This window comes from Diabrotica undecimpunctata, chromosome 5 (assembly GCF_040954645.1).
Source record: "Diabrotica undecimpunctata isolate CICGRU chromosome 5, icDiaUnde3, whole genome shotgun sequence".
NCBI lineage: Eukaryota > Metazoa > Arthropoda > Insecta > Coleoptera > Chrysomelidae > Diabrotica > Diabrotica undecimpunctata.
In genome coordinates this window covers 72,872,046-72,887,871 of record NC_092807.1, presented here as the reverse complement: position 1 = coordinate 72,887,871, position 15,826 = coordinate 72,872,046, and the positions used below count along the sequence as shown (strand labels likewise).

Here is a 15,826-nt window from a genome sequence, read left to right as displayed (position 1 = left end):
GGTTTCGTCTTTTAAAAGATCATTCATTTTATTGTATTTTGTATTTTATTCATTTTATTAGATTCCATAATAACAATTTTGTTGGTTTTAATAGGTTTCAGTACAACTTCATTATAATTTTCCCGTAAGAAGGCTTTCATCTTTTGAATTTTTTATGTAATGCTTTATTTTTAAATGAATATTAATTTTTGTTTTTAAAAATGGTTAAAATATTACAACACTTCCTATTTCTTCTTATTTGATGTTGTGAAATTACATTTAAATTAGAAATTGAATTTTTAATCAAACATATAATATCCGATTGAGACAACATGAAATGAGAAGCATAAATTTGACTTCGAAAACATCAAAATTTTAAAAACCGAACAGAGCAAAAAGAAGTGAGAGATATATAATTCAATAGAAATAAAAAGAAATACCAACGCAATTAATGACAAAAAAGACAAACAGAACGTAAATAAAATACATTTCAATCTAATTTAAATAATAATAAATATAACACCATAAAGGCATAACATATGTCCACTTTACCTTTTTCAATAACAATACAATAACTTTTTGTTCCTAATCTTAAGCATTTTAGAATCTTGATAAAGGTAAGGGTTTCCTGCTGGAACTTTGATTTCAATGGACAATAACATCTAGCTCCAAATTTAATATTTCTTATTGAACCTAAACCCAAGAAATACTAATTTTATATTAAATATAGTATGGTTCAAGATACTCCATAAAGGTATAATTATATATATATATATATATATATATATATATATATATATATATATATATATATATATATATATATACTAATATATTGATTTATTATTAGAGACTTTAAAATATTGTTAGACATCTATTTCTATTATCTGTGCAAATAATATCAAGTTGTTGAGTAATATGTATACCAGATATCCAAGCAAATCCTTCTTTACTTCCAAATATTTTTACCAACTTCCCGTCGGGCTGAAAGACTTGGATGCGTGCATTTCCTGCATCTCCAACTAATATGAAGCCCAAACTATCTACAGCTACAACTTCTGCTGATCTAAACTCCCCTTTATTCTTCCCAAACGCTCCAATCTCGTTTAAAAGCAATCCATCTTTATTAAAAATTTTTATTCTGTTATTGCCTGTGTCAGCCACTATAATTTTTTCTCCATGAATAACTACGCTAGTGGGGATGTGGAGTTCTCCTTGACCTAAAAAAACAGGGTAGGTAATTAAGTCCATATTTTGATAAGAGTAGAAATAAGTAGTTCTTAAGTCGAATAAAATAGTTGATACATTTGTGTATTACCTCCCGAGAAGATATTCGATACAAGAGCAGTCGCTAAGAGTTATGTTAATCAGGTTTCGTTTGCTAGTCTAGCATAGCGATCCGCAACCCTGGGGTCACGACCCCATATAGGGTCACGAAAGATCTTTATGGGGTCGTCAAAAAAGTAGAAAAGTCCTTATCCTTAAGTACTTATCGAATTTTATTAAGGTTTATGCGTAAAATATAACCTCTTTTACTTACACAATTACACAATGTCCTTAAAACGGAGAGAATCGAAAATAATTACGACAATACGTGCTGTCCAGTCCCGCCCGTCACAACTTCACCGCTCCCGCACCCGCGCCCCCGCCGCGATCCATGACTCTTCGTTCCAGCCAGTCCAGCCAGTCTGTCTGTTCAGTCAGTTCTACCCGCACGTGCGTACGCATTGCCGCTTTGTCGATTGCAAATACAAACCTCTATATTTATAGGTACTAAATTGATTTCAAAGATTACTTCCCTAGACAGTTTTTTTAGAAGGTTAGTGTTCTCGTGGATAACCACACACACGGTAAGTAACTGTACACTCATACTTAGAAAATAAAGTGAGGCGTCATCAAAACCATAATTTAATACGTATTTATTATTGCAGTTAACAATGGATAAGTGGCTAATAAAACTTACATCTAAAGATGCAGGTTGCGGAAGTCCTAATAACGCATCACAAAACAAAAGAATTAAACACATAGTTCTTGACAACAGTGTCGCCTCAGATTCTACAATGACAACTACTGTTACGAGTAATATGAGTCGTGAAAACAATGCCGCCACTTCAAGTACTAGTAGTGTTACTACTATCGATGACAGCAGAGCAACATCTAGTTCCACTACTATAACTATTAGTCATAACAGCGATGATCGTAGAGCCATTTTACGTTCAAGAGCCACATCTACCGTACACATTGATACAAAGAGTGACGCTTCAACTTCAACTAAACAAGCAACAGCTACATCGGAGACAACTGGGAAGCGTCAACGCATTTTTAAAGAATCGTACATCAAGTTTGGTTTTAAATGTACAGTGTTTAATTTTGAACAACGTCCACAGTGCGTTGTTTGTTCGGGGGTTTTCGCAAACGAGAGCATGAAGCCGGCCAAATTGAAAAGACACCTAGAAACTAAGCATCCACAGTTAAAGAATAAAGATGAATCTTATTTTAAACGACATGCCACCAAACCAACGCCATAGCAGGTTCATTTCCAAAAATACACAGCAGTTAACCAAAAAGCGTTACTAGCATCTTTCGAGGTTGCCTTTTTGATTGCCAAAACTAAAAAACCTCACAACGTTGGCGAGACGCTCATTTGCCAGCTGCAATCAAAAGGGTTTCGATCATGAAGGGAGAAAATAATGCCAATGTACTGAAAATAATTCCACTATCAAGTGACACTTTTCATCGTCGTATCAATCTACTTGCAGATGATATCAAAATACAACTTATAGATCGCGTGAAAGGAAGTCTCTATTATGCTATTCAGCTGGATAAAAACGCTGATGTAGCTCAACTTATGATATTTATCCGATACCGATATGAAAACGACATGCAAATATTTGTTATTTTGTCAAGGAGTAGAAGGAAGAACAACCGGTGAAGCAATTTTTAATGCAGTTAATACCTTTTTTGAAATTCATGATATAAAGTGAATATATTGTGTACCTGTGTGTACAGATGGCGCAGCTGTATTAACCGGCTCCCGAACAGGATTCAAAGCAAAAGTAACTGAGATTGCACTTCACGTAGGCTTTATTCATTGTGAAGCCCTTGCAGCAAAAGTCGCCTTTTCAAAATAATGTGTCGCGAATTGGGATCAAAATACGAAAATCTACTGTTACATACGGAGGTCAGGTGGTTATCGCGAGGAAAAATACTCCAACGTGTATTTGATCTCAAATATGAAATCAGAATATTTCTACTTGAACGGGAACCAAAGCTAGTGGAATATTTCTTGAATGAAAATTGGCTGGCAGCAGTTGGCTCTCTTTCAGACATTTTTGAAAAACTTAATGATTTAAATCAATCGTTGCAAAGGAAGAGTACAAATGTATTGATTTTGGCTAACAAAATAAAAGCTTTTTATAGGAAAATAAGTTTGTGGATAGACGAAATCAGTGCTGAAAACTACGAGATGTTTACATGTTTGGAAAAATTTTCTGAAGAAAACAATATAAAGCTCGAAGAAGAAATTAAAACCAAAATCATAATGCATTTTACAAGCCTTCAGCAAGACTTGGTAATACGATTCCCAGATACGTCACACGGCGACCAATGGATAATTAATCCATTCCCTTGTGATCTTAACACTGTGAAGATGAACTTAAATGAAAAGGAGCAGCTGATCGATTTATTGTCCGATAATAGCCTTCGATCTATTTTCAAAACCACGGATCTATCCAAGTTCTGGATAATGATGGAAAATAAATATCCACTGTTATACAAAACATCTCTGCTGAAATTGCTGCCATTCGCATCTACATACCTGTGCGAGACAGCTTTCTCCACATAGACTGCTATAAAAACAAAATATCGCTCCAGACTTAACGTAGAACCTGATTTGAGGTTGTCTCTTTCTGATTATATATCACCAAGAATTAATATACTGTTAGAATTAGAATTAGAATTAATATAATAACTTATATTAAACACATAGTTTGCTCTAATATCTCTTACTCTCAGTTATAATCCATGATACTATAACATAACAAGATAAGTCAACGCGCATGTTCTTGCATCTCTCTTGCACACCTGTGACGGAAGCCCGAGACAACTTTAATGATGCCAAGTTAAATGCTCTATCTGTTGCTATCCTGTGTGCTTCAAAACGTAGTGAATGAGATTTCTATTTATTCATTAATATAGTAAAGACTTTGTATATTATATTGTTACATAAATTTTGTGGTGAAAACATTCAGTTTACTGTGTTAATATCACCTTATTTATTTATCGTACGCAACTTCCTCTCGACTACCTGTAGCTACTTTATAAAGAAGACTAATTATTTGGTTGCCATAATGTATTGCGCAGTGGTGGGTTGTTTAAAAAATTAAAATAAAAAAAGTAAATCTTTTTCGAAGTGTCGTTTTTTTTTGTGTTTCCTAGAGACAAACAAATAATGTATGGGTAAGTTGTACGCATGTTATGCGTAAAGTATGGGTCTTCAAGTGTTTTCAGCGAGACAAATTTAAAGTAGAAACCGCGAGAATATGATCAAAACATTTTACAGAAGCTGACTATTGTTTAAAAGTAAAACTATAGTGGAATATTACTACTAATAGTATAATTAATTATATATTGTCACTAAAGAGATCTTTTCCTTGCTAAACCTTCCTAGTGGCGATACAAAAATTAACCCAGAAGATTTAATTGACAGTCATCGAGACTTTATTAATTCGAATATAAAAGAACTGAAATGGGATGGATTGGAAAATTTAGCCGGTTTCATTGCATTTAAGTTACAAAAAAAAAGAAATATTTGGATATATTCCGGACGCTAACGATAAATCGTTTACTTGGGTAAACCACGTTTTTGAGGGTGGTTTACTCAAACCAACACTGGAATTTGTAACTAAATGTAGTGAACTGGAACATATTTTTCGTAGTTATAATGGCAACAAATTAAAAATAACTAAAAATTATTTAAAAAACCTAATAGAAGCTGCAAAATATATAAATGTTAGCGAAGATGTAAAATTCCTTTTTTTATATGTAAAATATATTTTAAAATACTAATTCTAATTAAAAATATTAAAGATAGTTACAATATCCGCAAGAGAAAAATCTCGAAGATTGTGAAATAAATGTCTAAATGATATTCACAAAGTCTGAAGTATGACCTGCTTTTCATTATGTTTCAAATTCTTTATAGGGGAGTTTTTGATTGTACCTCGACGTGTAAACATCGACGATTGCTGCTGTGTTTATTAATAGCAGTGAAATACGAGTTTACCAGTAAGTGATAACAGTAATTATAACGTACGTATTTGAACATTTTAAATTAGATTTGTTTAGTTTATTCGGATCTATAATAAGATCCAGTTTTTTGCTTTTTACATTAATTAGAAACATCAATATTTATGGACTAGCATAAACATCGAAAAGTGATAGCCGGCTACCTGTGGTGCCGGCAAAATGTTTAAATATCAACAACACTCTAAACTAAACAAATAATAATATTTCATAATATTGTTTCTGCTTCTGACTACATGGGCAGTAACGTGCAAAACAGTTCAGCTTCAAATATGTCTCAAACTACAGATAATGCAACTTTTAGACAAACAAATTCGTATGCATCCATAGTAACATCCATAGTTAAACCTTCGTTTCCAAAACACAACCAAGCGGTAGTATTACATGCTGATCAAAACCTTAAATTACATGACTATGTTAGAGCTATAGGCGATATTATCGGTCCCAAACAAATTTCTTTTGCTTCTAGGATATCCCATAATAGGATATGTATTTATCTTACTAATTCCAATTTAGTCGAACAATTATTGACATCCCATCCAAATATTCAGATAGGGAACATTACCCTAAATATTCGCAGACTGGTTTCCCCTACAAAAAGAATTGTCATATCAAATATTTCCCCAACCGTTCCGCACGATTTAGTAGAATCTGCCATCAAAAATCTTGGGCTTGAGTTAGCCTCCCCGGTTTCCTTTTTAAGAGCTGGTATCCCAGGTGATGAGTACTCTCACATCCTTAGCTTTAGACGCCAAGTATATGTTTTTTCCAATACAGATAATTTTGAATTACAAACGTCAATTGTAATACCTTTTGAAGGTATTGACAACAGAATCTTCTTATCTACAGATAAAATGGAGTGTTTTATCTGTAAACAACCAGGACACATTGCTTCTAAGTGCCCTAATCCTCCAACTGTTAATGTAACCCAAACTCCCAATTCAAATCCCGAATTATCCACGAACACAACCCCTTTACTAGATAACACACAGTCGACAGACACCTCCAGCGCGACCTCTATTACAGATACTGCACAACTGGACACAACTACCGCATTAAATCCAGCCCTTAAACGAGGTCGCTCAGAAGTATCGACGGTCACGAATGATAACAGTTCCCTAGATGACACTGTTAGCATGCCTCCACCCATTTCACCTGCCAGCCATATACAGCAGGATAAAACCATTAAGCAAAAAAGAAAGAAACGAAGGACAAACCCACCAATAGAAACCGGACTAACTGAACAAACTAAAGAGGATATAAAAAAAGCCTACAATAAATCACCAGAAGCATTCATACTTCCTCAAGATAATTTGATAGCTTTCCTTGAAAACACCTTTGGAAATAACGATCCTTACACCGAAGCATTGAAATTCACGACCGATATTAAATCTTTGATCTTAAATTTACAATTTCTGTACTCATCTCTCCAAGAACGGGCAATTAAATATCGTATAACACGCATAAATAAAAAAATTAAACTCCAACTGGAACCTGATGACGCCGAAAGTGTATCTAGTGTTGATATATCCTATGACGTAAGCGATGATGACAGCAACTCAGACGCATCTCAACAGTCTCAAAAGTCTTTACAATAATCTGTAATTTTATTCACATTAATTCAGTGGAATTGTGACGGGTTTTTCCCCGTCTTGAACGATTACAACAGTTAATCTCAGATCACGTCCCTGATTTTCTCTGCTTACAAGAGACCAACTTTAACACAACACACAATCCGTATCTTAGAAACTATTCTAGCTATAATTTTATTAGGACAACGCATTTAAGGGCCAGCGGTGGATCCTCCATTTTTATCTCAAATGATGTCTTTCACCGAGAATTTTTGTTAAATACAACGCTGGAAGCTGTAGCAGTAACTGCATGGTGCCCAAACAAAATTGTCATTTGCAATGTTTACATTCCTCCTAACTATAATCTTGTCAGTGCTGAACTTTTAAATCTCATTAACCAACTTCCAGCTCCATTTATTCTTGTTGGAGATTTTAATGCTCATAGTGTTATATGGGGATCCAGAAATACGTTTGGTAGAGGTAAGATTATTGAGGATATTATCATTAATCATGATGTTAGTCTTTTAAACACAGGAAGTAGCACGTATTTTCACATACAGTCTGGCTCCTTCTCTTCAATTGACCCGAGCATTAGTGATCCCAAAACAGCTCCTCTTCTTACCTGGTACACGCTTGATAGTCTCTATGATAGCAACCATTTCCCAATTTTCATCACTAATAATGAAGCTAAACCGTCTTATGTTAGGAGCAAATGGTATATCTCAAAAGCTAATTGGGAGCTTTTCAGCGTATCTGTTAAGGATCGAGTTAACGAAATTGTTTATCAAAACAATGCTGATACTGATGTTGAGGAATTTAATAGATGTATACTGCAAGCAGCAGAGGAACACATAGGAAAGTGCTCCAGTAATCCATCCCAAAAATCTGTACCATGGTGGAACCTATCTTGCAAGCTAGCAGTTAAAGCTAACAAAAAGGCCTTAAACAAATCTCGCAGAACACGATCAGAAAAGGACTTAATTAATTTCAAGAGACTAAAGGCCAACTCTAAACGAGTAATAAAAGAAAGTAAACGAGAATCTTGGATTAAATTCTCCAGTACTATAACCGCTGACACATCTCCAACGCAAGTATGGAACAAAATAAAACAAATTAATGGACGCAACACAACGTATAAAATACCCGCTCGTATCCATGAAAATAATATTATTACAGACGACCAGAAAATCTCTGATACCTTGGCACAATATTTTTTAGACAAATCCAAAAACAGAATTAACCATTTATTGACACGAGACGAACAGCTCCCTCCTCAGTCCTCCTCATCAAACCCTAATCCACTTAACCTACCGTTTACTCTGAACGAACTCTATGATGTTGTTAGTTCTCTAAAAAATTCTGCTGCCGGACCAGATGATATCCCCTCAATATTTATTAAAAAACTACATTCAGATACATTAAGAAAATTATTAGATCTGTACAATATTTTATGGACATATCAACGGTTTCCCAGGCTATGGAGAAAATCCATTATGATTCCAATTAAAAAGAATGACTGCCTTTCAGCATTACCCAGTTCATTTCGACCCATCTCTTTAACTTGCTCATTATGTAAAGTCTTAGAAAAAATGATAAATAATCGTCTAAACTGGTATTTAGAACGACATAAGTTACTAAATCCATTTCAGTCAGGGTTTAGATCAAATAGATGCACTATGGACAATTTGGTTTCACTTCAGTCTGAAATTACATACGCCATGCAAAACAAGAATGAGGTAATTGCCGTTGTTCTAGACATAGAGAGTGCTTTCGATACCATTTCAAAATCAATAATTCTTGCAAAACTTCTTAGTGACCTTAAATTAGAAGGTAATATAACAACATTTATTAATAATTTTTTAACGGATAGAACGTTCCAAGAGTCTGCAAATGGTAAAATGTCTGCACCACAAGCTGTAGAGAATGGACTACCTCAAGGTTGTATACTTAGCACCACACTATTCTTAATCTGTATTAACGACATATGCTCTACGATAAAAGCACCAGTTCAACACGCTATTTACGCTGATGTTATCATTCTATTTTGTCAAGGTAGGACCACATCCAGTACATGCGCGTTACTCCAAAACACCCTAGAGTCTATAACCAATTGGTCAGAAAGTACAGGATTCAAATTTTCACCACCTAAATCTGTAGTAATCCAGTTTAGTAAAAAATACAGGTCTCCTCAACCTAATTTACAACTGCATGGAACTCCGCTTCGTGTAGTAGATAACCATAAAATCTTAGGTATGCAGTTTGATAAAAGACTGTCTTGGAGAAATCATATACAAACCACTAAAGCTAATTGTTTAAAAAGAATAAACATAATTAAATCTCTTGCTCACTATCACTGGGGCTCTGAAGAGGAAGTATTACTCAGAATTTACCAAGCCCTAATTAGGTCCAAACTTGATTACGGTAGCATACTCTATATGTCTGCATGCAAGTCTCTCTTAAATTCTCTTAACGTCGTTCAGAACACATCTCTTCGTATTTGTCTTGGTGCTTTTAGATCTAGCCCATCTGAAAGCATTCATGTTGAAGCCTATGAACCTCCACTGACCTATAGGAGACAAAGACTACTTCTGAATTACTTTGCAAAGGTCTCTGCCAACCCCTCAAATCCAGCTGCCAAGCTTGTTGCCAGACACACAGTAATAAAGCCAACAGAAAAACTTAGGTCTGTATACCCATTTGACCGCAAATTACACCAGTTAATTAACAACAAAGATTTTTCACATAATACCCCGATCTGTATCCCTCATACCCCGCCTTGGACCAGAAAGCAGCCTAGTTTTAACATTAGTCTATGTAGATACGACAAAAAGGAAACCCCCATTAGTATGTTTAGACAAGAGTTCAACAAAATGATTGACATGGAAAAGTTTGATACAATCTTATACACAGACGCCAGTAAAGATGAACATGGTACAAGCTGTGCTGTTACTACAACAAATGAAACAATAGCGTCATTTCGCCTCCCTACTATCTGCAGTATACATACAGCGGAATTATATGGAATAAACAAGGCGCTAGAAGTCACACCAAAAAGCAGCAAACGTATAGCCATATGCACCGACTCTCTGTCATTGATACATTCACTAAAAACCCTAAGATCATAACACCCTATAGTCAATAAGGTACACGCTCACTGTCATCAGCTGTTAACTTCGGGCACCTCAGTCTCCATAATCTGGGTTCCTTCGCACGTAGGTGTTATTGGTAACGAGAAAGCGGACCAAGCGGCGAAAGAAGCTAATTGCCCTGATCATCCAGTCGAAAGGATACAGCTCCATCAGGACCTAAAATATCTCTTCAGGCAATCAGTCTTGGAAAATTGGCAAGATCAATGGAGTAGAAGCACATCCAAATTACATCAAATACAACCAATAATTCAACCACTGCAAATTCCCATACAAAAAAGAAGAGACAAAGCCATAATCAGACGAATAAGAATAGGACATACTCGTCTCACGCATGGTTACCTCATGAGTTCTGGAAATCCACCAGTCTGCGAACGCTGCAACAACACGCGGCTTTCCATACAGCATATCCTACTTGAATGCAGTACTTTCAGCTCCACCCGACGACGGCATAACATTAGTGGTACCCTTAGTGATATACTTAGTTCACCTGGTTTAATGAACTCTTTGATTATTTTTTTAAGAGACTCTAAATTATATAATTTAATATAAAATATTTACGAATTTTGTAAAAGTACCAAAACTGTAGCTTAATCATATATTGTAAATACCGATTTTGTTTGTTCCCGTGTCAATGACCATAGTTGTCGAGACACGTAAATTTAAAAAAAAAAAAATTCTTTACATTTTACCGGCCTTTTATATTTAATTTATGTTTTGTAGCAATATCTATTTTGTTTGTAATACACAAAATCAATTTGAAGATTCATATATTTCTTTAATTAATTTTACAAATTTTTATTTTTTTTTATTTTAATTAACGTGTCTCGACTACGAGGTCATTGACACGATGACAGTATAATACAATATAAGTATATACAATTTTACATTTGACAATATACAGTAGTTATTTTTTACAAATTTAACCGTTACACATAATTAAACTTTAGAGTTTACTGAGCACTTCAATGTCTTTTAAATATATAAACAGGTTTACAAATTTCTGAGTTTCACTTAACATTTCTTTAATATTATCTCCCAACTGGTATTAATTTTACAAATTACTTAATAATTTTCAAACCACGTTTTCACAGAAAGTAACTAGTTATGACTTCTTAGTGCAAGATATGGCATCGAGGTATACTTACCGTTAACAGTTTAAGTTTCGAAGTTGTTCATTACAGTAATGGACCAACGTTGCCATATGAGGCATCGTTAAAATAAGATCCACACAAGTCCTCTGGCTTTGTCTCGCTATGACGTCATGCACAAAGTCGATTAAAATTAGAACGGCAAGTGAGCATACCTTGTTTGTTATAGTATCATGGTTCTAATCTAAGGTCTTTGTTTCAGATAATTCTTTTCATTTTTACAAACGCATTTCTTGCTATTTCTATTCTTGCTCTTATTTCGGTTGATTGATCATTATTGTCTGAAATCCAGGTTTCTAAGTATTTGTATTTATCAACCCTTTCTATCGGTATTGTATTTCCCAAATGTATGTTTGTTGGTATATTTGTTTTCTTTGTTATTATCATGTATTTGGTCTTTTTTATATTCATTTTTAGTCCATATTTTTCACAAAAACTGTTTGTTTTCTTTATAAGTAATTGGAGTTATTCAGCAGAGCTTGCCATAATTACGGTGCCATCTGCATATCTCATGTTGTTAATAGATCTTCTGTTAATTATTATTCCTTCACTTTGAGATAGTAATGCTTCTTCAAAAATGGCCTCACTATACATTAAATAGTAATGGGGACATAATACATCCCTGCCTAACTCCTCTCCTGATTTCAATTTCTGGACTGGGTTCGTTATTTATTACGATTTGTGCTCTTTGATTCCAGTAGAGGTTTGTTATTATTCGTAAGTCCCTATGGTCTATGTTTTTTGTCTTTAGAATTTGGACTAATTTTTCATGTTTTACTTTGTCAAATGCTTTTTTCAAAATCAACGTAACAAACATGCATATCAACATTTATCTGTGTACTACGTATAAGTCTGGATAGTTTATCTTAAAATAAATATTTAAGTGCTAAAATAGATATTTTTGTGTAAAAATGGATAGTAGTCTGCAAAAAAGGGAAGAATGCTTAATTTATCTAGCCAGAATATATCACTTTACCAATATTACATACTTCTGAATGGTAAGGTAATTTAGGGGTAATATGTAATCAAGATAAGTGGAGTTAGTATCAAATTTGCAATGATATTTATAAGCAATAACTTGCAATAACTGACTGTACTTTATATGTTGTTTAAATAATTAAACCTTGTCACTTCACAAAAGAGCGATTTGAATGGCAAAGTCAACAAAGAAGATGTGATGAATCTTGTACCACCCCACATTCGCACAGGTTAACCGGTGTTTGCAGGCAAGAGTCCTCCTAGAAGATTTTAGGAAGATAACTACCATAAGGAAATTCCTCTCGAGGGTTCAGATGGCGATCAGCTTATTTTTTTGTATATCTTGCAGATGTGTTGATCTGGCAAGATTTTCCTCGATTTTAGTTATAAAATGGGCTGGAATTCGTGAAGTGTATGTTGCGAATCTAGACTGTGTTTCTTTTGTTCTCTAGGTACTTTTCTTCGGATATTAGGTGGATTGATAGCTACGATATTGTAGGGCTTATGTATGGATGTGAGTTTTAATATCCGCTGAATTTGACTGACTAATTTATAGCTATGTGTTAAGTATGTGTTGGTATCATCCATACTGGCAAGGTATTTTCGGCTGTAGAAGCATAGAGTGCAAGCGTCTACGTTTTAGGGATGGAAGGATGTGCTTCCCATTTTTAGCTGACAGTTTGCGGAGATTATTTTTCTGATTCTCTGTTTGCCTTTTAGTTTTAAACAAAGTTCTGTGAATGACAAAGTGTGATACAAACTATCTTTAGATAAGGTATTTATAGCAAGTCCAGAGTTTAAGAATTTCATGACACTATTGGATGTTCAGATTTGTGAAAGCGTCTGTGTTAGGGACATTGAAGGAGCACATCTAAATTTTTCCGGGGTTTGGCTTAAAATGATTCATAGTATATTTTTATTGTGTTTAAGGTATAATTTAGATTTTTCTCTATTTCAGTAACAAAAGTTTTTGGTTGTGCAACAATAGATGTATCGTCTACATAATAAAAGATATAGTATTTCCTGGTATGAGTTGTGTGAATGTTATACAGTGTAGGTGCCATTACGCTACCCCAAAGGAGACCGTTCTTCTGCGTTCTTAATCTGTTATTCTTACCATTGAGTGATACGAAAAATCTTCTGTTGTGTAGGCATAAGCGGATAATACAAGTGAGTTTACTACCTAAGGGGATGTCACATAGATTTTGGAAATGCCATCTATTTTAAGGTATCGTAAGCGGCATTTAGATTGATAAATACCATTAATCATACCTGATATCTTTCGTACCCGTCTTCGCTGTATTGGGCAAGACTTAGTATTTGTGACGTACATGATCTTTCCTGTTTATAGCCACTTTTGTCTTTTAATTTAAGTTTCTCTTCTATTGTTAGTAAAATTATATTAAGGATCACGTGCAGAAGTATTTTTATAGTATTTGTGGTTGTTAGAGTTTTTGCAGGTTTAAGTAAGGCAACAACTTTGTCTTTGCTTTTCTTGTCTACAGACTTTGAATATCAGCCATTGTTGTGTTTTTGATCCAAATTTTATAATTAGTTTTGTGCTCAAATCCTTAGTCAGGAGCCGTAATATTGTTCATTATATACGTAGATAGTGGATCCAAGGTTAACACCGTTGAAAGGTTCCTTCAGCTGACTGGTTTTGTCCTCTCTCATTTTAAGTTTTTCTTTGCTTCTTGCCGGCATTTATTATGTGATTTTCAGCGATCAGCTTAATACCAAATACCCTATGTTAGGCCCTCTATGTGTTTCCTGCACTAGAAATACGTCACATTTGTGTTAGGCGCATATTTCTGATAAGGTTGAGTAAAGTAAAGTGTCTTTATCTCTAGATATCCCCTTAATATTTATAGACATAATTAGAGTAGTTGGTCTAAAAAGGGCCCATTTGACAAAAATCGTATTGAACGGGTGATCGAAGAATTAGTCGATTAATTGATTATTAATTACCCAGGATACGCCCGTTGCGGTGGTACTATTAGTACTTCAATTTTCGTGAAGGCTTCTTCTTTAAACCCCATAAAAAATGGCCAATCTTTTGGGTTTTGAGATGGGTTTATCCCAGAGATCAAAGGTTACGTTACATGCATATTCCAGGTTCTATCTACGTATTTTCATTACTAAAACAGTATATTTATAATAAAGGCCTTAAGTTATCTTCAGATTCTATGAAAATTAGAATCTATGGAAATTAGCAAATAAAAACTATAGAAACAATTCTTAATGACCAACTTGAGACAAACAGTTATCCCCTCCTCAACTTATTCAGTTACAAACTATAACGTGTAAACGCAAACCTGTTTTATTGTTAGATTAGGGATATAGGGAAATCTGAATATCTAAGATATTTAGATTTCCCTATATTATTATGCTCTACATTTGGTCTTATCTCCTATTAATTTACAACTATGACGAAATTTTTCTTATACATTGATATTAAACTGGTGTAGAGTATTTTGTAGATAATATTTATTTGTTTTGAGTATATTTATTTTAAAACATAGTACATAAAAAAATAAATATGTGTGTGCTCTGTGTCTTCTAAGTCTGTTAAGCATAAATATGCATCCATATTAGATTATACATTTATTAAGAATATCCAATCTCTGAATTGAAGATTTTATCTCAAAATATAACTGTGCTTTATACAAATAGGGCCTGCGTAGCGCAAGCGGTAGGATGCTTGCCTCGCAAGCCGGTGGTCCGGAGTTCGAATCCTACCGCCGGCAAGAACATCTAGACATTTTAAAAATGTCTATAGGCCCCAGGTCGACTCAGCCTGAATAAAAATGAGTACCTTGGGTTACACCAGGGGTAATAATAGACGGTTGAAGCGTAGCACTGGCCATGTTACCTTCCTTGTATACCGTAGGCCCTAGATATAGCAGACTACCCTGTTATACTCCCAAAGCCGCGACAGCGGTATAAAACGGGAGACTATTATATTATTTATACAAATATTATTCTTTTCTGAGATACCGGTATAAATATAAATTTTGAATTTGCCAATGATTTCATTATGATTTTTTAAATTATTTTCTTGTGGCATTATGTCACTGTTGGAGAATAATGATCGGAATAAGGATCAACAGGTTTTTATGTTTCATTTGATGTTTTAATCTTTAAATCAGAGTTTATTTTTCGAAAAACTATAAACTTGTTACAACAAATTGCTATATAACAGTACGAGGCAATATTCTTATGCTGTGGCTAAATCATGATATTTGCGTTGCGTTGATATTTATGTGGAAATTAGCTGTAAAGTAATTGCCGTTTTTCATGCCGTATCATATTTTAGCATAGTCTTCTGATTTACTTTATAGACAAGCGGTTTAGTTTGTGTAAAATGGATATTCACAATTCGTCTAATAGTATTTAGTTTTAAAAACAGCTGTGCTTTTATGCTCATTCGTTCACCATTTGTAAAGCAACCTGAGTTATGAATAACTACTTTTTTGTATTTTTAGAAGGCATACTTCTACCGGGCATATTGTAATGTGTGAATATTAGAAATTTATGTAATCTTTTTGTTTATATAATTTGGTTATTGATATTACTTTTTAGATAAAATTTTATAATTATATTTCTCTTGCCTTTATTTTCTATGGTACTACATATACATACCCAATTCAAAAGGGAGAAAACCAGCGAGTTCTAGATTGAACATAAATATTCTTCT

General features: G+C 34.1%; 1 protein-coding gene across 1 annotated transcript in view; it reads right to left on the bottom strand.

Annotated features, from left to right (window-relative positions):
- Nucleotides 1-798: 798 nt before the first annotated feature.
- Nucleotides 799-15,826, bottom strand: part of LOC140441384 (uncharacterized) — a 594,575-nt gene continuing 579,547 nt past the window's right edge. The window contains exon 8 of the mRNA XM_072532093.1: nucleotides 799-1,199. Coding sequence (XP_072388194.1) covers nucleotides 835-1,199 — 365 coding nt within the window. The 3' untranslated portion in view covers nucleotides 799-834. The remainder of the gene's footprint in view (nucleotides 1,200-15,826) is intronic.